General features: G+C 41.0%; 2 protein-coding genes across 5 annotated transcripts in view; both read left to right on the top strand.

Annotated features, from left to right (window-relative positions):
• Positions 1–27,674, top strand: part of LOC126335244 (adenylate cyclase type 8) — a 1,717,934-nt gene that overhangs the window by 881,025 nt on the left and 809,235 nt on the right. The window lies entirely within an intron of this gene.
• Positions 1,759–24,419, top strand: LOC126335247 (E3 ubiquitin-protein ligase Siah1-like). Its single transcript, XM_049998291.1, has 2 exons — positions 1,759–1,848; positions 21,452–24,419. Exons 1-2 carry the CDS (start codon positions 1,788–1,790, stop codon positions 22,294–22,296), a joined length of 906 nt encoding a protein of 301 aa, XP_049854248.1. The 5' UTR covers positions 1,759–1,787; the 3' UTR covers positions 22,297–24,419.

Raw genomic sequence — 27,674 nt, 5'->3', positions numbered from 1 at the left:
ACTTTGCTTCTAAATGGTTTAATTGCATTACAATGGAAAAATAACTATTTTTGTTTACGCTTAAGACATCTTCTGCAATTCATTGTTCAAGTATTGAAGCGAAAGTAGATTGCACATAAGCTGGAGTCATAATCGTCTGTACGTGGGTAGATTCACAGCAAAATCTTTTGAGATCTATTACCTGAAATGTTCTATCCAACATGGAATTGAAGATAGAATAATAGCCTTTTGTTTTCCATCAGCTCTTTCCAGCAATGAAACTCATTATGTGGGAATATTCTGACAGCTAACATTGTGAACCAAACAAGCAACGCTGTGTACACCTCTTCGTATTTAACCGTTTTCATACGTTTATTTCTTGCGTCTCCGTTCGGATATTGCCGTAATTTTACTCCTACTTTTAATAATCATCGATAGACCGCCGAAGTTAGTAATAGCTAGCTGTTTACGACTTCCGTTCACCTTGACCTGCCCTAAAAGCTCCTTGTTCATTTTATGCGAAATACAATTGTTTCCTTCCCGATTACTGGGCTATTAAGCGTTAAAATAAGAAATATCAGATACCTGTATTCTACACAATTTCCATTAATTTAGATACACGTTTGACCAACTTCAGGATACCCATCATTTTATTAGAAAACTGAAGTGTTTTACAATGGCAGTACCCAAGGACAACCGATAAAAATTTTAGTAACAGCCTTTGTTTACTTTTTGGCGACTTATCGATTAAATAAGCCAGTAAACCTGGGTGACGTCGCAACACAGGAAGCAGGTATATTTATTCGACCTAGTGAAAGACATAAATATCGTTATAGGTGTTGGAATTTGCGATAAAAACAAATTTCTTTTTCGTAAGGCGAAACATTAGATTTTCGCCATTTTCTTGCCCTTATAATTTTCACAGAACTGAAGATCAAACCTCTAATATTCGGTTAGTGTATTGTTGTTAGTGTCCTGCTTCACACAGTCAAGTCGTTTAAATATCTGGTCGTGACGCTGCAAAGCGAAATGAGGTGCAACGAGTAAGAGAGAACTATGACAGGGCAGACGAATGGTCGACTTCGGTTTATTGGGAGAATTTTAGGAAACAGCATATACGACGCTAGTTCAACTTATTCTTGAGCACTGCTCGAATCTTTGGGATCCGTACCAGGTCGTATTGAAGGAAGACATCGAAGCAATTCAGAGGCGAGCTGATAGATTTGTTACCAGTAAGTTCGAACAATACGTAAGTGTTACGGAGATGCTTCGGGAACTCAAATGGAATCCCTGGAGGGAATGCGACATTGTTTCCGAGAAGCACTACTGAGAAAATTTAGAGAACTGGCATTTGAAGCTGACTACCGAACGATTTTACTGCCGCCAACGTACATCTCGCGTAAGGACCACGTAGATAAGATACGAAAAATTAGGGCTCATCTGGAGGCATATAGGCAGTCGTTTTTCCCTCGTTTTTCGTAACGGAACAGGAAAGGAAATGAGTAGTACTGGAACAGAGTACACTCCGCCAAGCACCTAACGATGGCTTGTGGAGCGTCTATGTTTGATGTAGATGTAGAAGAAAGACAATACACTTGATTTTCGCATCTCGAGTGTAGGACTGGTTCTTTTCCAGTGTAGCAGATCATCAACTCAGATCAAAACGCATTAGAGTTGACGACAGCGATGGGTTTTCTTATAACTACTAAAGTGCGCCGTATCGATAACTGCAGCGTGTGAGAGATATGGCTTATCTGCGATAGCGGGAACATCGACGACACACTGCGTAGGTTGGCGCCCTGCTGTGGATGTGCTCGTGGTCGCCGTACTGCGGTTTTCTTCTGGGAAGCATGCGGACACAGTCTGCAGGTGAGGTGCCGTATTACGTAAATGCTCCTTGTTTTGAGTTTGTTTGTAGAATCTCCGTGGTTCTGGAAATAATTTCGACAATAAGTCTTTACCTAACACATTCATATTCACAATTTACATTGCCGTAAGCCGTAATAGTTGAACTGCTCGAGATTTTAAAAGTATATGCTTTTGTTGTGAAGTGCGCCAAGAGATGAGAATGAATGAATTTAATTGACCGTTAGAGACGGTACTTTAATCTATAGCTTAAGCCCGGTGTCCTGTAATATCGAATTTGATATCAGTATGACAGTTTGTAGAGTCAGGCACTGTAAGATTAGTTTTCCTCTGATTTGGAGGATTGTCTGTTTCTTACGTACATATCGGTTTGCTGGTTCAGATGGACACTTGTGTAAAATAGTAAAACTTCTCCGTTTTATTTTGCTAGTGTGGCGTGTCCCACGACGTGTTTACAAATTTATGTACTTTTCTGAAGTGAAATCGTCTGGTTTAGTAATGTTCATAGCACAGAATAGACAGTATACAGAAAGGAAAGCAGAGGGCAACTGTTTTGATTTGTATGAAGTCAAGCGTTGCGCCGGACGCCCTATTGTAACCGAGTAAACACGAAGCTGTAGCTGCTTACTACTGCAGCTCGAAAAGGACATTCTTACAAAACAGAACCAACCTAACCGCTTAAATAGGAAATTTTACACAAGATGACGCTAATGAAACTAGTTGCGAAAAAATTTTCAATCAAAAAACTTATCACCTAAGCTTTTAAATACACGTGAACTGCCACTGGTTTTAGCTGGAGAAGGCGATGAAGTTACTTTGTTTTGTAAGCCCAGCAGCAATTTTGTTTGACTTATTAATTACTTTCTTTTGTGGGCCTGTAATCTGATAAATCCAATTTCAATAGGAATAGCTGTTATGGGACAAATTCGAGAAACATGCGTCTACTTTGGCGAATGTTCGCGACTGAGCTGCAGGCTACTTAGGCGTGGCACCGTCATGCAGTGCGCTCAGATAAAATGTTTTTAACTTTTTTTTACATGTTGTTGCGAGATGCGGCTTCCCTTCTAACATTAAGAACAAGTTCGATATGTTAGCTACAATTAGTACACAACAACGTATCAAAATGAGCCAAATGTAAAGCAACCAGGGGCCATATTTTTAAATGCAAACCTTCAAATGTTGTTCTTCAGAGTACTTGGAAATTAATGTCACAGCAAGTACAACAAATATAGAAAAAATACACTTCATCACCAAGCTGTGGTATGAGAGTACAAGATACGAAATAAATCAATTTCATGTGTTATTATTCCTGAGAACCGAGTGTGTGTGTGATTTCGTAAGGGACCAAACTGCTGAGGTCATCGGTCCTCAGAACACAGTAGTGAAGATAACACACAAATTGGAAACAAGTTGTTTTTACTTTCATATAGCAAAAAAGAACCTCTATCGCAAATTAACTCTATGAGATGATGCAATTTTGCTTCAGTTACATACAGTATTTTTTATAATTTAATGAGGTTTTATTGTTTACAGCAAGAAAATCTAAAACTTCATTTTTCTCATGTACCGCTCATTACTATCTGTTGGTCATTTATCTTACTAATGTCCTTATAATCTGTATTTAACACATTTACAATACATCAGTAAACTGTTTACTTGTGGGTAAGCCCAGCAGTTAAAATATGCAATTATTAAAATAAACAGGACGTATCTGTTCTCTTTTGGCTTCAAACATAGCTGTGTACTCGGTTTCAGTATGGCAGACTTCACATATACGCACTAAATTTTGGCGTGCGGATTGCAGCCGTTTCCATTCTGTATACTGTCTGGTCTGTGTCGATAGTGAGTCGTACGTTATGGATCAAGCTTACAGTGTTTTTGGACACTATGTAAGTAAATCAAAAGATGGCAGCGCGTTAAATATTTGTATATTTTAAGCTATTCTGAGAATAAGGAATGTAAGTAGTATTACAACAATGCGAAACATATCAGTCTGTCCCGATGTTTTCAGTTGACTTTTATGTTTAGTAGAATATGAGAGCAATTTCAGGATATTGATTACCAGCCATTACTTGCTTTTTGCCGAGCGTTCTTAGGCGCTGCAGTCATGGACTGTGCGGCTGGTCCCGGCGGAGGTTCGAGTCCTCTCTCGGGCATGGGTGTGTGTGTTTGCACTTAGGATAATTTAGGTTAAGTAGTGTGTAAGCTTAGGGACTGATGACCTTAGCAGTTAAGTCGCATAAGATTTCACACACATTAATTCAAAACTTGCTTTTACATCAAGTGCAATGGGAGCAAAATAGTTCATCTGCGCTCACAGTTTTCCAGTGACAAATTCTAGACTTATCTTTTACATGTACGAGTAGAATTTTTTTTTTACATTCCAGGTCAACTATTGCGAGATGAACCTATCATCTGTAGGTAGTAGCCTAAAGAAATCCATGGAATTACTACAATGTATGTGCCTATGTTTTTGTTTCCACCTATCAGCTAATTTCCAGATACCAGTGGTAGTTGTTGAAGGACATACATTTCATTCCTGTTATTAATCCGTATTTACCGAATTAGTAGTGTCACAAAATGTATTTGTGTGCTATTCTCCAAAGTATCGTTCCTATAAAACGTATTAAAATATCGTGACACAAACTTTCGTTTGCATTAAACTCTTAGCCAGTATCTTGTAATACACGCAGCAGCAGACTGTCAGGTAATTTGCATCATATGTTTTATTTCATACATGCACGTAACAGCGAAGATAGACAATAATAAGAAATTTCAGTCCGTGAAAGGTCTCACAAACTGGATTGTTTAATAAAAATTTAATTTCTATTTTGTCATAAATACGATAATATCTTGTGAGCTAAGTTAAACTAGTCTCCTTGAAACTGGTATCTTCGAGCATTATATACTGTCTCAGTTTCCTCCTCCACTTTTGCCATTTTTGGAACTCGTTCTGGAAGGCTACTCGGGTGAACTACTGTGATGGAAAAAAATTAGCACCAGAAAATAATGTAGAGTAATGAAATTTCGGGACTGTATTTGTCTGGGTAACATATTTAAGTGATTAACATTGACGTATCACAGGTTAAGATAGGCGCAAGATACGCCATTACAGATGTGAAATTCTGGTACTTCAACAACCAGTGTGGACGCCAAAATGTTGAATGGAACCACACAAACGTGCGTGCACGTGTTGTACAGGTCCCGGATGAAATGCTGTTCATAAAAGGCAGTACAACAGGTCGATCGTCAGACTAACGTACAAATTAGCAGTCAGGGTGCCTGTGTTGACCGAGTGAACGCTCCTGCTGTCATAACGAAATCACACCCGAGACCGTACTTCCAGCTATAGGTCCAGTGTGTCTGATACGTAAGACAGGTTGTTTGCTTGCCTGACCAACACACGGGCATCAGTGACACTGAGGCAGAACCAAGGTCCATCAGAAAACACAACGGACCTCCACGAGCAGCTACAATGAGTTCATGCTTGAAACCACTGAAACCGCGAACGGCGGTGGTTTGGGATCGGTGGAATGCACGCTACAGGGCTTCTAGCTCGGAACTGTCCTTGAAGTAAACGATTTTTTCGTTGCGCCACTGCAATGCAACTGCTGCTCAAATTGCAGATCCACTATGATGCGCCAGAGTCATACGCCGAACTCGATGGTGTTCCCTCTCGGTAGTGCCACGTGGCCGTCCGAAGCTATCTTCTTCTTGACACCGTACTTTCCCGTGACCTCCACTGCCAGCAGTCACGAACAGTGGCTACATTCCTACCACATCTTTCTGCCATTTCTACCACATCGGAGAAAGAACATCCAGTTTCTCGCAGCCTTATTACACGACCTCCTTCAAACTCAGCGAGGTGTTGATAATGACGTTTTTGTCACCTTGAAGACATTCCTTGCCTAATATCAACTCACCACGTCCAATCTCAAAGCTAACTAATGCTCACGACCGTACAGCGTGTCTTCAAAGCAAACCTGATCTACATTCTCATAGTGACGCTATCTTATTTCAAATATTGTCGCTAGCGTCGATGTTTTCAATTTCAGAACATCCGAAGGAGCAGACAGAGCGTACTGAAGCAAGGAGCTAGATAACTGTTTGCTTATTATTGGTCGGGAAATAACTTAAACATATGCAAAGAGCGGACAAACGCGTTAACTAGATGAAGATGACAACATTTCGGTGTCCATAATCCACTCATTTCCCTTGCACAGCGTAGCAGATTCGTAACTCACTAGTAATACCTGGTTATGATGTGGCACCTTGATTGGTATAGCTAATGAACGGCACCACTTGAGTAACAGAAAAGTTTGGTCGTCATGACATTGATGCTGATAAAAACTATCGTGCTCTTTATTAACCTTGACGACGTAGAAAGTTTTCCTTGCAATGGCCGCGTTCATTTCTGGGATCGACTCTTAGGAACGGCACTTTCTGCAAGCGGAAAGTAATTCACGCTGGCTAACGAAAGTCGCATAGGTCTACTCATCAGCGCCGAATGACACTTCCGATACCTCAGGAAAAAATTAAGTTCAGAAGCTTTGTGTCAGCCATACTACGCGGTAATTAGGCTTTCAGCATTAAAACCGAAATAAAACAATCCAGCATTTACAGCAATGATAATATACACTAAAGCGCCAAAGAAACCGGGATAGGCATGTGTATTCAAAAACAGAGATACGTAAAAAGGCAGGATACGGCGCTGCGGTCGGCAACGATTATACAACAAGTGTCCGGCGCATTGTTAGATAGGCTACTGCTGCTACAGTGGCAGTTTATCGAGATTTAAATAAGTTTGAAGTGATGTTATAGTCGGCGCACGAGCGATGGGACACAGCATCTGCGAGGTAGCGATGAAGCGGCGATTTTCCCGTACGGCTGTTTCACGAGTGAACCGTGAATGTCAGGAATCCGACAAAACATAAAATCACCGGCATCGCTGCGGGCAGAAAAAGATCATGCAACGGGACCAACGACGACTGAGGAGAATCGTTCAGAGTGTCAGAAGTGCAACCCTTCCGCAAATTACTGCAGATTTCAGTACTGGGCGTGTCAGCGTGCGAACCATTCAACAAAACAACGTCGATATGGGCTCTGGGAGCCGAAGTTCCATTCGTGTATTCTTGATGACTGCACGACACAAAGCTTTACGGCTCGCCTGGGCCCGTCAACACTGACACTGTACTGTTGATGAGTGGAAACGTGTTGTTGGTCGGACGAGTCTCATTTCAAATTACATCGAGTGGATGAACGTGTACATGTATGGAGACAACCTCATTAATCCGTGAACCCTGCAAGTTAGCGGGGGACTGTTCAATCTATTGGAAGCACTGAAATGGTGGGGGGCGTGTGCGGTTGGAATTATGTGGGACCTCTGATACGTCTAGGTACGACACTGACGGGTGACACTACTTCAGCATCGTGTCTGATCACCTGCATCCGTTCATGTCCATTGTGCATCCCGATGGTCTTGGGCAATCCCGCAGGACAATGCGACACCCCTTAGGTCCAGCATTGTTGCTCCAGGAGCACTCTTATGAGTTTAAACACTTCCGGTGGCCACCAAATTCCCAGACGTGAACATTGTTGAGCATATCTGGGATGCCTCGCAACATGCTGTACAGAAACGATATTCACCCCATCGTACTCTTAAGGATTTATTTATTTATTTATTTATTTAACCTGATCAGATTAGGACCATCACGTCCTCTCTTACATCGAACCAGTGTTTCACGCATGCAGCATTTAACACATCACAGTTATATCATGACAATAGTTTAAATAAGGAAATTAGATTACTCTAGTAACAATATGAATAAAGAGTAATGACTAAGACCTAATAAAATAAGTGCTGGCAGTATTTTTACAACAGGTGCTATACATACAAATTATGATAAAAGCAATAATAGTGACAGTAAAAAATCAAATAATAATGATAAACATGGGAAAAATTAGCAATAGTAATGAAGATTTGTACAGATGTACATTAATATCTTGGTGTGTAAAGTCGATGTTTACTAGTACAGCGAGTTTTGAGGAAGGGAGATTTAAGGAGGGGGAAAGGGAGAAGTAATGAGGTGAAGTGCATTCATGTACAGAGGAAGGCATTACTGTTGCTTAGTAGATACGTCATTAACTGTTTTTTTGAAGACGGACATGTTTTTAAGTCCTCCAATATAACGAGGGAGGTTATTCCAGAGTCGGGTTCCCGCTACTGTGAAGAACTTGGGGAAGGTGACAGCGATGCAGTGGAACAGAGGGGGTTTTATTATGGCGGGAACGTGTGTTTCTGTCATATTGTTCCGACATAAGCGTTAAGAACGAGGACAGATATGAGGGGCAGTGTACTTTTATAAAGCAGTAGATGAGACAGAGTGTATGGAAATCTCAGCATTTGTCTGCAAGCAGCAAGGACAATTTTGCATATGCTGGTGAAATGTGATCAAAAAGTCTGACGTCACAGATATATCGGACGCACGCATTCATGACCACTTCCAGACGTCGCGAATTTTCCTGAGAGAGGCCTTGTAGGATAATATCGCTGTAGTCAATGATTGGGAGTGTAAGCGTTTGTACTAATTTCTTTTTTAGATCGAAAGGGATGAGTTTTTTATATTTTTGTAGGACATGAAGGTATGCTGATGCTTTTTTTGCACGCTGCAGTTATGTGCTCTGTCCAATTTAGATTTTCATCTATTATTACTCCCAAACTCTTTACTGAAGTTAATATTTGTTCCATTTAGGATAAGAGATGGTACGGATTCCCGATGTTTTGGGCTAATGAGGTTAGAGTGATCAACAAGTACCGCTTGGGTTTTAGATGGGTTTAGTTTTAGTCCTAAGTCCTGTGCCCATTTTGATAGTGCATCGAAACCAGTATTGAAATTTTCAATAGCTTTCTTAAGATTGCTTGGTTTCGCACTTAGATACAACTGCAGTCATCAGCATACATATGATTTTTGCAATAGTTCAGAACCGATGACATATCATTGACATACAGAGAGAAGAGTATGGGACCTACTACTGAGCCTTGGGGAACGCCTGACACTTCCTGCTGCCATTGTGATTTTATATTTCCAGACAGATCGCGTTGCTGACGAGACGTCATGTATGAGCGAAACCATTGCACTGCACTTCGTGAGAAATTTAGACCGCTAAGGTTGGCTGGTAAGAGGTCGAAGTCGACAGTATCAAACTCTTTGCTGAAATCTAAGAAGCAAATGATAATCGCTTCTTGTCTGTCCATGGCAAGTTTCAGATCATCTGTCACCTTTATCAGTGCGGATGTTGTGCTTCGATGTTTACGGAAACCTGGTTGGTATTCGTCTAGTAGGTTGTTAGTAGGTTAGGTAGTTGGTGAGCTGGTCGTGAACTATATATTCTAAGGCTTTTGATAGTGCAGGAAGAAGGCAGATGGGGCGGTAGTCAGAGGTTGCTGTGGCGATGTCCTTTTTAGGCAGTGGCTTAGTTTGCCCCAGTTTCCAGGCCTCAGGGAAAACAATCAATAATCAATAATAAATTTTACCATCTGGATAGTAATGCCATCACGTCCAGTAGATGCTGATCTAATCCGCATTATGGCTTTCGTGGCAGTATTGCAAGTGACGTGCTGCAGATAGAATTTTTATTTGCTACAGTCGTTCATCCCCATGAAGTAATCTATAATTCTGTTTTTTTTTTGCGGTTCAGTTGTGGTTGCAGGTAATGTGAAGAATCGGTTTAGTTCTTCAGTTGGGACCATTGGATTTTGTGCAACTTTCATTTTGCCTAAACCGAGACTACGGAGATTTTTCCACAGGATAGTTGGTCTATATCTACTGTCAGCCCTGTAGGATTCATGGGTTCATTCCCTCCAGCTCTACTTCAGACATTAGTTGACTCCCTGACACGTCGTGCTGCGGCACTTCTGCGTGCTTGCGGGGACTCTACACGATATCAGACAGGTGTAACAGTTTGTTTGGCTCTTCCGTGGAAATGAGAAAGCGGATCGAAAATTCAAGAGAAACCACATTTGTTCGAGAAATGCTGTAAGAAATACTGTACCTAGCGTTTGTACAAGAGCCACAACTAAATAACATGTTTCCTAATTGTCCGTCACACTACTACGTGTATAATGGTACTGGCTTACTTCCTAAAAACAGCTCCGTCTGAGTTAACACAATGAGGGTTAAGTACAGAGGAGGGACTTTCTCCAGCCCCTCCTGTTCGTAAATTGTTACCGAACAGTGTTTCTTCACGACTGAAGAGTCCTTGTATCAAATTTATGACAGAATACAGCTATTTATAGTGCAATTCCTGACATGGAATAAGGCCGCTCCGTGTGTGATGTGTGTGTGTGTGTGTGTGTGTGTGTGTGTGTGTGTGTGTGTGTGTCAGTCTGTGTTTGTTGTGAGACGCTGGGAAACAAAGGCGTGAGTAATAAGATGCTCTTTCACTTGTATACCGGTGTATCTGCCCGCGACCTACACATATAAAATTATAAAACTAGCTAGAATTAAGTACATATTATTCTCTTCAATATGCAATACACAGTTTCAAGTTTAGTTAAAAAATCCCACTGGCTCCATCTTGCATGCGGCCGACATCTCGTCTTACTTTCAGTTTGCGGTAAGCATATTTGTACAACGTTAGGCATCCACTGTAAATGTGACAGCCATTACTTTCGGTAGTTGCGTACTTCATCGGTCATTTCATCAACTTAAAATACCATACGGCTTTCATCACTTCTCAACTTATCTCGTGTCGTAAAAATGTCATTTTTGATATTTCTATCTTATCTTGTTGCCTTAATGTCCATGTCTCACTTTCATAAAACAGTAAGTTTAGACAAGATGTTCAATCTCATCTAAAGATCTTTCCTCCAAAGTGCCTTTTAATGCATGCATTCAGTTATGTATGTAGATACTGCCCTCTACATCAGTGTTAGATCTGTTAATGATTGTATTGCAACCTAAATTTTAATAGGAAAGTACATGTTATTTCAATTCTCCACTTGCGACTTCTTCAGCCGTTTTCAAATACTTTTCTTTGATAGCCATTGTTCTCTATTTACTGTTCGATAATTTTAATCATACGTTTTCCAAACAGTTTATTCATTTCTGCTACATTCCCTTCCAAGGTCCTTTGTAAATCTGCGCCAGAACCCGGTATTCTATAGTACAAATAAGAATGTTGAAATATCCTTGTTACTCCTAACTATACTACACGTGGCTTTTCTCATGCCAATACTGCATAATCTCGTTTATGCAAGGGACAAAGAATGAAGGTGACAGGTTAGAATCCTGAATCCTTGATTGAGGACATGATGCTACCAATCAGTACTCTACCCTTTCTATCCAATATTAATATCACATTATTGATAAAATTACGTGTTATGTTATATTCTAGTGCGTCTTGAGCGTAATATTAAATACGAAACACTATCCCGAGGTTATTCTAAAAATCATCACGAACTGACTTTTAGTTACTTATGCCATAATCAGGTGACAGTTACAACGTCATAGTTATAAATGACGTGTGACTAACATAGATATAATTGATACACACGCGGAAGATACATAAAATGATGAGATTTTACAATGGGAAGTTTTACTTTCCTAGTTTATGCAGGAATAATTACATTAACAAACGCTGAACAGTATATTTGTATCTCACGTGGGATTTAACAAAAAAATTTAAAAAAGTGTTAAACTACGATGGTAAATTCAATTTTATTTTTCATCTTTTATTAAAAGTAACATTTTCGACATACATGAAATACTTTCTTTAAATTTTTGTGTTAAATGTAACGATTTCTGCTTGACATGAAAGAACTAATAGATTCCTTTGTAAAAAGTCTCATTATCTCCTGTGTCTGAATCAGTAATATCTGTGGTTACTTCATTCGGTTGCACCTAGCGACGGTTTCGTGACCAGATAAACAATATTCTAAAGGACATTTCCTATTTAATATTATTTCTCTGTCACATTAATTCCTACAGTGACTGTTAAGTTATGTACTATAATTAATTTTTAATTTTCATGGTGCAAATTTTATGTCTGATGTTCATGAATAAGAATAAGATGCTTTTATCACCCGCTTATGCATATGTGTGCTAATCATCTTTCTGAATTTCCAGATATCTGGAGTCTCCCTATGTGCCATATTTCATTGGAGCTTCATAAGAACTATCTGGGGTCTATATTCCAAAAGTTCACTTTCTGTGCGTCACATTGCGGAGTATTTATTTTTATTCAATACTCTCATGTTACTTCTAACTCAATCCTAGATTTCCCCCCGCCCCTCCTTGTGCATTGTTATTTATGAGTGTGTCTGGGTGACAAGATTATGTCGGCATGATGTGCTTGCATTTTTCTGAAATGTTTAGGTGCCTCAATAACTTCGTGACATTCTGACATGATTTCTCCATCTTACAATACATCACGTCGTTCATATAACTGTCATAACAACAGTCTGCACATCTATTAAAGCAGAAAGATGAGTTAGTTTACTAATAGTCTAAATTTCAAACGATTTTGAATAGTTTGTCATGTTCACCAAAATACCACTCATTTGATCACTTAGTACTGAACTGATGTTTCTGAAGTAAGTCTTCATAATATTTCATGCAATACGAGAGTCAAGTTTCAATTCACCAAAATAAATTCTTATAAATGTCTTCTGAATCGGATAGAATTACGCATGTCCACTTTATATTGTCTTCGATTACATAATTCGACACCAAAACACGTTTCCGCAGTACATTACGAAAAATGTGGGACCAACTGCAGATACATTGTACCATCTAGATTAGGACGTCTCAATACTTCAGCCTAAGCAGTAAATCTCCTGTCTTCAGCGATTTCCATTGAGAATTGTATTTGTTCCCATATACACTACTGGCCATTAAAATTGCTACACCAAGAAGAAATGCAGACGATAGACGGGCATTCATTGGACGAATACTAGTACTGACGTGCGATAACACTTTCACGCAATTTGGGTGCATAGATCCTGAGAAATCAGTACCCAAAACAAACACCTATGGCAATAATAACGGCCTTCATACGCCTGGGCATTGAGTGAAACAGAGCTTGGATGGCGTGTACAGGTACAGCTGCCCATGCAACTTCAACACGATACCACAGTTTATCAAGAGTAGTGACTGGCATATTGTGATGAGCCAGTTGCTCGGCCACCATTGACCAGACTTTTCAATTGGTGAGGGACATGGAGAATGTGCTGGCCAGGGCAGCAGTCGCACGTTTTCTGTATCCAGAAAGGCCCATACAGGACCTGCAACATGCGGTCGTGCATTGTCCTGTTGAAATGTAGGGTTTCGCAGAGATTGAGTGAAGGGTTGTAACACATCTTAAATGGAACGTCCACTGTTCAAAGTGCCGTCAATGCGAACAAGAGGTGACCGAGACGTGTAACCAATGGCACCCCACACCATCACGCCGGGTGATACGCCAGTATGGCGATGACGGAAACACGCTTCCAATGTGAGTTCACCACGATGTCGTCAAACACGGATGCGACCATCATGATGCTGTAAACAGAACCTGGGTGCCTTTCGTGCACCCAGGTTTGTCATTGAGTACACCACCGCAAACGCTCCTGTCTGTGATACAGAGACAAGGGTAACCGCAGCCCTGGTCTCCGCAGCCCTGGTCTCCGACCCCTTCTGCAAACGTCGTCGAACTGTTCGTGCAGATGGTTGTTGTCTTGCAAACATCCCCATGTGTTGACTCAGAGATCGAGACGTGGCTACACGATCCGTTACAGCCATGCGGATAAGATGCCTGTTAGCTCGACTGCTAGCGATACGAGGCTGTTGGGATCCAGCACGACGTTCCGTATTACCCTCCTGAATCCACCGATTCCATATTCTGCTAACAGTTATTGGATCTCGACCAACGCGAGCAGCAATGTCGCGATACGAGAAACCGCAATCGCGATAGGCTACAATCCGACCTTTATCAAAGTCGGAAACGTGATGGTACGCATTTCTCCTAATTACATGAGGCATCACAACAACGTTTCACCAGGCAACGCCGGTCAACTGATGTTTGTTAATTAGAAATCGATTGGAAACTTTCGTCATGTCAGGACGTTGTAGGTGTCGCCACCAGCGAAAGCATTGTATGAATGCTATGAAAAGCTAATTATTTGCGTATCACTGCATCTTCTTCCTGTCGGTTAAACATCGCGTCTGTAGCACGTCATCTTCGTGGTGCAGCAATTTTAATGGCCAGTAGTGTAGCTATGTACATTCCCTATCTGACCAATCGTATGCCATATGTAAAATTTACATCTATAGCGAAAATATAGTCTTAATATGACAAATGAACCAACCATATGTTGATATGTATTAAGAAGAGGTATAATGATACACTAATGAGCCAAAACATCACGACCACAGCCCACGGCAACACTGAATACCACCTGGTGGTGATGTGCCTACATGACTCACAATGGAAAGTATATACGCAAACCAGAGATGAATGAGGGACCATCCCAGCAACGATGTGTGGTGAAAATAGGTAAATGCAATGAAATAAGTGACTTTCACCAAGAGCAGATTCATCTGGCCTAGTGTCTGCGAATTATCATCTCTGGAAGGCAAAATTGATGGATTGTTTATCAGCTCTCTTGTCAGCATCTACAGAAAGTGGTTGCAGGACGGCGAATCCACGACATGGTCTCAAGGACGTCCATGTCTCATCAAAGACTGGAGGCATGCCCACATTGTAAAGCATTGAAGGCGCCAGTGTACTGCAGTTCTAATTACAGGGTACAATATTGCTGCTGGCACAACTTTTTTGGGACTCACTATCAGTACACATTCTTAAACACGTGGTTCCACAGAAGACCAATGGTGACTTAGCAACTTCGTAAATAATGACTGCAGTGAGCAAAGGATTACTGAAATCGGACCGTGATCTATGGAAGCATGTTGTCTGGTCGGATGAATTACATTTCTTGTTACAGCAGATTGATGTCATGTCTGGATATTCCATCACCTAGCTGAGTTACAGCTCGAGACATGCACCACAATGCAGACACACGCAGCAGGTGACATTATTATGCAGTGAGAGACATTCGGGTGGGCATACTGTGGTAGTAATCGAAGGCGCAATAACAGTTGTGGACAATGTGAAAATTCTGCGAACCACCTAATGTCTTCCCCAACAGCAACGATATATTCCTGCTGGATAACTGTCAATGTTACAAGGCCAGAAATGTAGTACAGTGATTTGAGAAACACAATAACGGACTCACAGCAATGTCTTAGGTATTTAATTCGCCTGATACGAACCCAGTGGAAAACATCTGAGACTATCGGGCGCCAGCTCCGTGCCAACAAAACACCAGCCCGTAATCTAGGGGAATTGTGGGACGTGTGCATAGATATGTGGTGCCACATAGTTCCAGAAACCTCCATGACATGCAGAAACGTTGCTGTATTGCTTTCCAACTAGGAGAACAAAGCGTATTTGAGAAGTCCGTTTATGCAGTGTTAACTTATTTAAGATAAAAATAATTATAGAGAAACGATAAGGGTTTGGAGAAACACGTAGCTTTCAGTGACTTCGAAAAAGCGTGAAAAATAAGTGAACAGAAAGAGACATAATGGCTAAACAGGTATATACTACACTTTCACTGAAACTATAAAAGTAACAGTCAAAGTTGAAATTATTTAAACTATTTGACTGAAAAAATCACTACCAATAAATGATTTAAAGAAATATGTAATCTGTCACTGCAGACAATAAATTAGTTTCGGTATAGAGGTTAGTAGGAATAAACATGATAATAACCTTGCTTATGCAGACGATGTAAGAATTTTAGAAAAAATGGAGATAAGCTACAAAAAGCAGTATATAAGCTACATCATTTACACAAAATATAATATAACATTTGTATGTCAATAAAGAATAACCACACTCATGACTTATCACAGAAAATAACCCACCCATTCAAAAATAATAATGGTTAATACCCCACTTGAGCATATGTCCAGTTAATTTTTTAGTATGTGATACAAGCTGTGATATGGACAAGGATTTAGAAAACAAGATTAATAAATATTAGTCACTATATGGAATGATGAACGAAATATTCCAAATCAAAATATAGAATGACAAAAAATTAAAATTTTATAAAACCTTGGCTACACCTATATTGCTGTTTTGAAGGGAGTCATGAATCCCTAACAAATCATAGTCTACAAGTGTCAGAAAGGGGACTGCTCAGGAAAGTTAGAGGTATTTAGCAGAGAACACCAAATAAAGAATTAGTATGTTAAGAATGAAATAAAAGTTCATATTATCAACGAAAATTTGCAGAAAATAGAACATTATGGAAGCAATACCTGCAATGAATGAGTTTAGAGAAAATCACATGTCAAACCATGCTTTACCAGCCAAGAGGAAGAAAGTACATAGGAGAACCCAGAACGAGATTGCAGTGAAAAGTGAAAAAGGAACATGTACAAGTGTCTAGACTTTGAAGTCCAGAAGGAGAAGATGATGGATCAAGACATTATTAAGCAGGTGGTCATAACGTTTCAGGTCATATTCTGCGTATTACTTTTGCGCTATAAATGGTTCAAATCGCTCTGAGCACTATGGGACTTAACTTCTGATGTCATCAGTCCCCTAGAAATTAGAACTATGAAGCCTAACTAACCTACAGACATCACACACATCCATGCCCGAGGCAGGATTCGAACCTGCGACCGTAGCAGTCTCGCGTTTCCAGACTGTAGCGCCTAGAACCGCTCGGCCACACCGGCCGGCTTGCGCTGTAAGTACCAGCACTTTTTACATCACACCTTCCACTCAGTGTGAGTGATCCACTCCTTCATTGGACAGCATTATGTACAAAGTTTCAAGAATGGTTCTTTATGTTCTTTTCTGAGTCACTCCACATATAATCTAAGAAAATATAAATTGCTGTTTAATACAATATCATAGTACTAGTAATTTTATGTCTCGAAAACTATTAAACAAATTTAACTGAAATTGAAATAGTGAACTATTATTCCATGTAACATTCTTATGTTACATTGCATTAAAATTCATTCATGAAATGGACAGAAGTAGAATCACAGCTAACATATGATTTAGCATCTTAATACAGCTCACATGGCACCTCTCTGCGTAGCATCTCACAAACAGACAGTACTCCCTCTAAAGACTGAATAATACTTGTTGCCACGATCCAGTATTCCACAGATCTAATATTTTGTTCCTAATTTTTCTCTATACTCAGAACACTTTTCACATTTACAACTCCCAAGATATTAACGATACACTTCAGACGCAAAGCCGTGCTTTTTGCATGCAATCCCCTTACCAAATGAGCTGGCTAGTGTTGCCTCGAGATACAATATGAAACTTCAATATGCTCAGTGTCTACTAGAATTTGGAAAACAAACAACGATATCGTTGGTTGCCAGACATAAGACTTGAAGGAAGCAGAGGGTTACTAACAAGTAAACTGCACTGTAGATTCATCCTCTTTACAGTAATTCCACATGCAGCACGTATACAGTACGCAGTCTCATCGTTTTGAAGAGTTCAGGCACTTGTGAAACTTAAGGAAACATTAATTAGACAATTTGTCTTTCTTCTTTTTATTCATGTCATGACAGAAAATAAAGCAATAGTAACCCAAAGCAAAGTGTTTGCAAGTCGCTGTCTTAACATAAGTCTGCCCATTTTTAAATTATGCATTAAATGTTCCAGAATATGCCAAGTATGAGTTATAAAATAAATTAAGGCAAACGACGAGCCCTCGTCTTACATTGAAATTTGTAACTCATGTTTCAGTGCTTGGCATTATAATTTACCAGCACTACTTTTTCTACAGCAGTGTCTCTGACTTAGTCCATTTGTTACACCAGCATTTCTACAAAAATAGTTTTCCAGTGGACTCTGAGTACGCGATGTCACATGAGTGCAACTTCTTATGAACCGTTGCCGTCTGAATGATAACATTTGGTGTACTGGCAGATATGTTTACATCAATTCTTTGTAGAAAATATGTTATTGGGTTTCTTATGCGCTTGAAAACATGTATGCCATGTACGCTTCAGCGTTTACTGACAATTCTTGCATATCATCATATATACTCTAGTACATGGATATAGACCTATGTTCGATTCTGCTTAATATTCAGTCGCAAGTCAGGGGTTTCAGCTTAAGTCATTCTGTGCAACTCCACAGACTGCTGTTGTGTGCAAAAACGTGTGCATCAAACGTGCCAGCTTTTACCCTTCAAGGTCCATGACAGTTTTCTGGTTTGCATCTCTTATGCCCTTCATGATTCAAGTTTTGCTTCAGCTGATCTTAATCCCTCACTTCTGTAGTGAAGCTCCTCCTGTAAATGATTTTAATGTACACCCACGAAGGCCATGCCATCAGAAGAAACGAATTAATTTGAAGCACTTAGAAGCATTTTGCAACACAAAATGTCAAATGCTGAAATATGAACAGTGATTATCTAGTGATATCACAAACGCATATTTTTAAGATTTTTCAAATAAATATCACTATTTGATATGCAGGGTGTCCCACCTCATTCTGCCATTTCATACATTTCCGAAATGAAACCAAGTTGTGGAAAATAGAACTGGCCAGGGATGCATATAAAAGAAACAAACGTCAGGTTCAACACGAAATGACACGTGTATGTTTTTTTCTACAGAAAGGAAAACTAAAAGTACAGTTAGTGACAGTAGACTACGTTTCACTGACCTAAACCTCAAGCGTTATGATACAGACTGTAACGGATGAGAGTGGTGCTTCAGTTTCAGCTGTAATGCCATAAGGCTCGAAAATACGTTTTGTACGCTGTCTTAAAGCCTGGTCTAGGCAACCCTTGTTCTTCGTATTACAGCAAAAACTGAAGCACCGTCGGTGTTCTTTAAAGTTTAAGCATTCCTGAAGGTTTGAGGTTTAGACCAGTGACACAAAATCTGCCATTACTAATAATTTCCATTTTGGAACAAAAATAGACATATGCCATTTACACTGATGAGCCAAAGAATCTGGTACACCTGTCTAATATCGTATAGAGCCCCCGTGAGCACGCAGAAGTGCCGCAACGCGACGTGGCATGGACTCGACTAATGTCTGACGTAGTACTGTAGGGAACTGACACCATGAATCCTGCACAGCTGGGCATAAATCCGTAACAGTATGAGGGAGTGCAGATCTCTTATGAACAGCACGTTGCAAGGCATCCTAGATATGCTCAATAATGTACATGTCTGGGAAGTTTGGTGGCCAACGGAAGTGTTTAAACTCAGAAGAGTGTTCCTGAAGCCACTATGTAGCAATTATGGACATGTCGCATTTCCTGCCGGAATTGCCCAAGTCTGCATTCTGGCAGAGCGGATGCAGGTCGACAGACAGGATGCTCACGTATGTGTTACCTGTTAGAGTCGTATCTAGACGTATCTACACACGCCCCACACCATTACAGAGCCTCCACCAGCTTGAACAGACCCCTGGTGGCATGCAGGGTCCATGGATTCATGAGGTTGTCTCCTTACCCGTACACGTCCATCCACTCAGTATAATGTGAAACGAGAATCGTCCGACCAGGCAACATGTTTCCAGTCATCATCAGTCGAATGCCCATGTCGACGGGCCCAGGCGAGGTGTAAAGCTTTGTGTTGTGCAGTCATCCACGGTACAGGAGTGAACCTTCGGCTCTGAAAGCCCATATCGATGAAGTTTTGTTGAATGGTTTGCACGCTGACTCTTGTTGATGGTCCAACATTGAAATCTGCAGAAATTTGCAAAAGGGTTGCACTTCTGTCACATTGTACGTTTCTCTTCAGTCGTCGTTGGTCCCGTTCTGCAGAATCTTTTTCCGGCCCCAGTATTGTCAGAGATTTAACGATTTACGGATTCCTGACATTTACCGTACACTCGTGAAATTCTCATGTGGGAAAATCCCCATTGCATCACTACCTCGGAAATGCTGTCTCCCATCGCTCGTGCGCCATCTGTAACACCACGTTCAAACTCACTTAAATGTTGATAACTTGGTATTGTGGCAGCAGTAATCGATCTAACAATTGTGCCAGACTATTGTTGTGTGATATAGGCATTGGTGCCCACAGCTCCATATTCTACCTCTTTCAATATCTCTGTATTTGAATATGCATGTCTATACTCTTCAGTGACACTTCAGGGTAAAAACCGTAGCTGTGTGTTGAAAATGATGTTTGTTTATTTCTATGGCTTGAGCATTCCTGACCATTGTGAGAGCCCCTGACGTAGATGTACACTTAGTCGATTGTATTTTTCACGTTTTGTTTCATTCCGGAAATATACAAGGTACCAGATCTAGGTGGGACACACTGTACAGTTTAAAAGAGATTTATAATAAGCAAAACAACTGGTGATTTCTCAAACTGGGAAACAATCAAGAATGGGGTGCCACAAGGTTGCTCTTGGGTCCTCTGCTGTTCTTAATATATTATTAATGACTTACCATTCTATATTCACGAAGATGCAAAGCTGGTACTTTTTGTCGATGATACAAGTGTAGCTATCACACCTGACAGAGCAGAATTAACTGGTGAAATTGTAAACGATGTTTTCAGAAAATCATAAAGTGGTTCTCTGCAAATGGGCTCTCATTAAACTTTGACAAAACACAGTGTATACAGTTCCACACAGTAAATGGAATGACCTCATTAATAAACATAGATTTCGATCAGAAATCGGTAGCTAAGGTAGAATATTCAAAATTTCTAGGTACATGCATTGATGAGGGATTGAACTGGAAAAAACCCACTGAGGATCTGCTGAAACGTTAGAGTTCAGCTACTTATGGTATTAGGGTCACTGCAAATTTTGGCGATAAACATCTGAGTAAATTAACTTACCACGCCTATTTTGATTCTCTGCTTTCGTATGGCATCATATTCTGGGGTAACTCATCATTGAATGAAAGAGTGTTCATTGCACAAAAGCGTGTAACCAGAATAATTGCTGGAACTCATCCAAGACCACCCTGCAGACATTTATTTAAAGAGCTAGAAATCTTCACTGTAGCCTCACAATACATATATGCACTTACGAAATTTGTTATTAACAATCTGAATGATTTCAAAAGTAATAGCAGTGTACATGGCTACAACACTAGGAGAAAGGATTATCTTCACTACTCAAGGTTAAATCTTACTTTGGCTCAGAAGGGGGTAAATTATGCTGCCACAAAAGTCTTTGGTCGCTTACCTAATAGCATCAAAAGTCTGACAGATAGCCACATAGCATTTAAAAGGAAATTAAAGGAATTTCTTAATGGCAACTCCTTCTACTCATTAGATGAATTTTTGGATATAGTAAGTGGGTAATTTCTCAACCTCCACAAAAAAAGTGTCATGTAATATTTTGTCTAATGTAATATCTTGTACAGACACCTTTTATTAACCTGACACGTTCCACATCATTACGAAGTGTCATATTCATGATCTATGGAACAAGTACTAATCTAATCTAATCTAATCTGCTTTCTGAAATGTCATCATATTTTACACTCCCCTTGTTGCCTTTCTGAACGGTTCCTAAACGGGATGTGTTATGGCAGACATGACGCAGGTGGTAAGGTTGCCTTCATCGCCGAGAGCAAAAGACAGCGGCGCTCTGGAACAGCGACGGCAGCAGCTGGCACGGTGCCGGGCGTGCGGCTTCCTCATGGTGGGGCAGGTGTCCTGCTGCCCCAACAGTCACGCCACCTGCTGCTCACAGGGTGGCAAGTGCCGGGTCTGCGGTGAGCCGCTGCTACCGCCCTCCACCTACACACTGAACCTGCAACAGCTGGCAGCTGCAGAGCCTGTGGTGCAGTGCGCCCAGCCCGGCTGCCCCGAGCGCGCGCCGTTACCACAGATGGCGGCGCATGAGCGCATCTGCGCGCACCGCCCTATGCGCTGCCTCGTCGAGCCGGACACCTGTTCGTGGCACGGGCGGCGCGCCGACCTGGAGGCCCACACCCAGGCCCAACATCCGCACCACTTCGTGCGCTTCCCCAGCACAGCAGGCGCCAGCGTCTCGTGGCGCATCTCCAAGCAGGGCTGCTGTGTCGATCTGACGCGCCACCTCGTCATGGCACTGGGCGAGACATTCGTCTACCAGAAGGAATTCTGCTACCCGGAGCGCCAGCTGTACATTGCTGTGCAGCTGTTGGGCCCGCCCGAACGCAGCATGCGCTTCCGGTACAAGTTCGAGCTTACCCGCAATAAGGTGGCCCACTCTGTGACTTTCGAGCGCGCCGTCCATTCGGAGGACGAGGACTTGAAGCGGGCTGCTGGCCTTGGAGACTGCATCAAGGTCCCCTACGACACCATTACTCAGTTCTGTCATGGCGAGAGGGTGGTTATGCTGTGCAAAGCCAAATACCCATATAAACATGAACTGCCAATTATACATTTGTAATTCCAACTTCCAGTGATAATCACTCAACTGATTCAAAACATTTTCATTATGTAATTATTAGAGGCAACTTCTTGTCGTTAATGTACAGCCTGACACCAAATCTACCCCACTACTAATGTGCTAAAACTCACTGAGACTCTAAATTCTAAGAAAAGTATTCACATAACCAACAATACTCTTTGAAATCTATACACACACTCCGACAGTTACGTCACACTTTCCTGTGTATCATTAATTTGGCTAACTTCTGCATTTATTCAGAGCAATATGGCACAGTGGTAAGGCACTGGAATTTTACTAAGGTCAGTGCCTCAAATCTCTATTTGACCATCCAGATAAGGTCTCCTGTGATTTTCCCAGTACACTTAAGTCAAATCCCAGAATGGCTTCTTTGAGACAGAGACAGCCATTTTTGTTCCCCATCCCTCCTGATTCCAACTCCACCACTATTGACCTTGGCATCAATGAGAGGTTAAACCCTAATGTCTCCGTTCCTCCATTTTCATGATGTTTAGGACCTGTATATAATTCCAAGTGAGCATTGAAATTATTTTGTGGTGGAGTAATTTTGAAACTGGTCTACTCAGTCTGTCAAGGGTAACCTAGAAGGTTTGAATGTGTTGGTCTGAAAATGTTCTCGTATCTCGTATCATCCCACTGTTATGGGAAATAGTACTAGTGATGTAAATGTACATACTGACAGATGATAAGTGAACTGTAGTAACTCTCATAATACTGAGAGACTCGCAATAGTTAATATTTAAAGAGATTGTGCATATGACATGAGGTGAAGACAGGGAGATCTATAAACCTTTAAGTCACCAGGGCACTGACGAATCTCTATCTGATTCTGAAGGCATCTCTGAATTTTCTATTCGGAATGCCCATTGTTCTATGGAAAACAGTACTTTCTTGTCTTTGTGACAGATTGTTGTTACACCATCACTATTCGTTTACAAAAAGTATATTTTCGAGTGAGAAAAGATACGCATTTGGATCAGGAAAGGAAATTATTCTCTCATCCTGTAGTGTGTCATTACAGCGACACATCATGATGACTGACAGAAATAGAATCTCCATATCCTTGCAAATAAAATTCGGCTCAGTAGAAAAAACTGGAGTGAACATGTAATATAAATTGCTGCAGACAAAGAAACTAGTGCTTTTGTCCTGTAGAGCATTAGCTTGTCTATCTGTTTTTTCATCATTATTCATCATTAGAAAGCACCACTTAATGCACAACAGTTTTAAAACAGTAGATGCATGTTATTTCCTCTCCAAGTAGTAACTCACTTTCCTTGATGAAGCTGCGTGGACTTTACTCTAGATTCCCACTAGTGTACATGCCTCACACCCTCGTGGTTCATGTGAGAGATAACACAGGTGCTTGCTAAACTACAGAAATAGACTGTGTATTATATTACCATGGCCGGCCGGTGTGGCCGTGCGGTTCTGGCGCTTCAGTCTGGAACCGCGTGACCGCTCCGGTCGCAGATTCGAATCCTGCCTCGGGCATGGATGTGTATGATGTTCTTAGGTTAGTTAGGTTTAATTAGTTCTAAGTTCTAGGCGACTGATGACCTCAGAAGTTAAGTCGCATAGTGCTCAGAGCCATTCGAACCATATTACCATGTATTTACGTGCGACACTTTCCATTGTCTGCATTTCATCACAATTGCCAATATTTATTTTTCCTTAACTATGTACACCATCCATTGTCATTCTTCATCTACACTGTACAGTAATTCTCCAACTGTACTTTTTGATTTCCCTAGAGTAGTCATATATGAGGTAAGGAGTACTTTGGTAAATACATCAGCTTCCAAGTGACGCTAAATGTTGTTTCAAAAGATGCAGTATTGTTAAGTCAGGTAAGTAAATCCTTACCATAACTTTTCCAAGATGGTTATTATTATTGGTAATGTATGTCTCTCAGTAGACTTCAGTTCTGATTGTCTTACATAGCAATGTCAGAAAATTCCACTTTTTTTACAAGAAATGTCTTGTTGAAAAGTCTTTTGAGGCTACAATGGAAATAATTGTAATGCATTATACCGAAATGTCTAAAAGTTTTTGTACTGTAAGCAGAATGAGCTCAAATAAATTATTGTTTTTTATATTAAGTGAGACAATATTCAGTACTCCCCTAAGTTCTCGAATCCCACTCGCGCCTGGCCAATTTTTTCGCAAATCATGTTCAACAAACAAAACTTTTTCAGTTTGGCATCTGGCAGATGAGGAAGTCTCTAGCAGAGGTACTTGAAGTATTAGATCTACATCTACGCCTACACTGCCCAAGCCACTTCATGGTGTGGGCCTGCCGGAGTGGCCTAGCGGTTCTAGGTGCTACAGTCTGGAACCGCGCGACCGCTACGGTCGCAGGTTCGAACCCTACCACGGGTATGGATGTGTGAGACGTCCTTAGGTTAGTTTAAGCAGTTCTAAGTTCTAGGGGACTGATGACCTCAGAAGTTAGGTCTCATAGTGCTCAGAGCCATTTATGGTGTGTGGCAGAGGATACGTCAAGTGTCATGGAATGTTACCTTTCCTATTTCATTAACGAATGCCGCATGGGACGAATGATTGCTGGTAAACTTCCGCGTTTTGTCGTTCTGCTCATTTCGCGAGTCTTAGGTGGCAGGAAGTATTATTTTGGCCAACTCTACCAGGAACGAACTCTCTCGAAATTTCATTGGAATTTGTTGAGCATCTACGTAATGCGCCCGCACCGCCTTTAAACGATCCTGTAATAAAACGCGCCGGCATTCTTTGGATTACGGCTAGTACTTTTGCTAATTTAACTGTTATGGTTCCAGATTGTTGAGCAACAATGGAGAATCGGTCGATCAAGTGTTTCTTTCGTGGATGAATTACATTTCTTTAAGATATTTCTGGTGAATTTCGTTTTGAATGTTTCCTACAATTTGTTTCATGTGGTCATTCCACTTTATGTCGCTACCGATGGTAACTCGCAGGTATTTTATGGTAGTTACTGTTTCCAATGATTTGTCATCAACAGTGTAATTGTACAGTAGTCGATATCTACGCCCATGTATAAGCGCTACGTTACGTTTATTTACGTTCAGGGCCAACTGCTACATTTGCTTTTGTTCAGGGTCAACTGCCTGCCAGTGCATTAATCGTCAATCCGGTGCATGTCTTCCTGCTATTAGCTAGTCTTCTGGAGCTGCAGCCATCTTATAGACAACTGCATCATCTGCGAACACCCACATGGATCTTCCTTCGTTACTCCCTTATGTATGTTGTAAACAGTAACGCCATTATCGCACTTCTTTCAGGTTCTCCTGAACGTAACTATCCGCATACGTATTCTGTTTCGTTATGAGCGACGTGTTTAGCTCTGACTGAAATGAAATCGTGAATCCATTCATAAATCAGACGCCATACACAGAAAACACGTATTTAGTTGACTAAAGAACAGTGTAGAATTTTCTAAAATGCGCCCCTTAAGTCAAGAAACTTTGGATCGACGTGGGTGGTGATGTCCACGAAGCTCCTAATCTCAACGACGAATAGATCGAACTGAAACTTGCGAGATTTCTGTTTACGAAATCCTTGGGTAAGTCTTTCACAATTTCAACTTAATGTACAGAAGTCGAATTTTTTTTTTCGGATCCACTAGGTTTTTCTCAAGAAGTTTCTTCTATACTGTCTTCAGATATTGTCTTGCAGACAAGTAACTATATTAAACCCTTGCCCTACTTTCTCATTTATACAAGAAACAGAAGATTTAAATACGATGGTCACTCAATAGGTAATACAACATATTTTTTCTCAACCAATTTCCGTTGAAAAAAACGCAGAATTTGTTGTGGGCCATCTGGATTATTCACGCTTCGGCTTCTATAGTTTCATGAAGTTCCAATAGGTGGTGGCGCTATATGCAGCCATCAAAATGGTGTTGGAGCGGAGGTGCGTTCCAGGAAGAGAGCTGTCATAGAGTTACTTTTGGCGGAGAACCGGAATGTCTAAAAAGTTCTGGTAGTGAACTAAATCATAGTGAGTAGTTGCGAGAGGCGTCCGTCATTGTCGCAACAAGATCGCGCAGGTGAGTCGCCCGCAGATGTGCCTCCTGCATTGTTGGAACATGCGGACATTCTCATTCGATGTGTTCGCGGGATCACAAACGCCTCGCTGCAAAACTGGACGTCTCTGCTGGTAGTGATGGCACGCTCGTTCTCCAGTTTGGGGCAGTACACAAACAATGGGGAGGTTACTGATGCGGCAAGTCGTTGGTTCCGGCATTGACCGACAGAGTGGTACCATGCCTGCATACAGGCCCTTTCGGTACAGTGTCGTAAGACCATCGCATTGAACGGGAATTATTTGAAAAATAGGGTTTTGTAGCGAAGCGAGTAGGAATAATATAGCGTACTGGAATTCTGAATAAAAACAGCCTGATTTCAGAAAAAACTGTGTTGCATTAATTATCGAACACCCCTCGTAGTATGTGAAACAAGAAATGAACTTCCTGTGAAAGAAAGGAATTAATATATATGAGAAATTTGCCGGGATCCTAGCTCTGACCATTGGTTAAAACTCTGCTTATTGTAATGTAGTCTATCTACATTAAGACAGATGTTGGAATGGTTATACAAATGGCCGCTGATCAGAGATAAACCAAAAACGTTTCATCCCAGGGTCCGGATTCTCCGCGCAGCGCCGAGCGAGGTGACGCAGTGGTTAGAACACTGGACTCGCATTCGGGAGGACGACTGTTCAATCCCGCGTCCGGTCATCTTGATTTAGGTTTTCTGTGATTTCCCTAAATCGCTCCGGGAAAATGCCGGAATGTTTCCTTTGAAAGGGCACGGCCGACTTCCTTGCCCATCCTTCCCTAACCCGATGAGACCGATGACCTCGCTGGCTGGTTTTCTCCCCCAAGCGGCCCAACCCCTCGTGCAGCCTTTTCACACATATTCGTTACAGCACTTCTGTGCTGTTACATTGCTGTATTAATAATAAAAAAAATCAGAGTAGGTTACAGAATATGCCGCAGATTAATAAGCATAAAGTTTAAAGACTGTGAAACTGTGGTTAATTGAAATAAAACTTCTGGAATGCGAAACCAGTTTGTTGATCGTTTTTGAGAAACTCTTTGCTCCGAAATGAGTGCACTTGTTTGAGTTCAGCACGGTTTTCATTTATATCAATCCGCTGTTTTTGTATATCTTAAAATGCTGTAGCAAACATAGTTGCCACAAGAGAGATATCACACAGTGCAACTGAGCTTCGTGGTCGGTAACAGCCTTCCTGACGCTTTTAACAATATTTGGGAGAATCACACTAGCATTTTGGTTTCAGACACTAAATTGGTAGCTCGAAGTTGGATATGAATAATCGGCTTCCAGCTAATG

Source organism: Schistocerca gregaria, chromosome 2 (assembly GCF_023897955.1).
Source record: "Schistocerca gregaria isolate iqSchGreg1 chromosome 2, iqSchGreg1.2, whole genome shotgun sequence".
Lineage (NCBI taxonomy): Eukaryota > Metazoa > Arthropoda > Insecta > Orthoptera > Acrididae > Schistocerca > Schistocerca gregaria.
The sequence above is the reverse complement of the archived record's forward strand: the minus strand, read 5'-3'. Positions and strand labels throughout refer to the sequence as shown.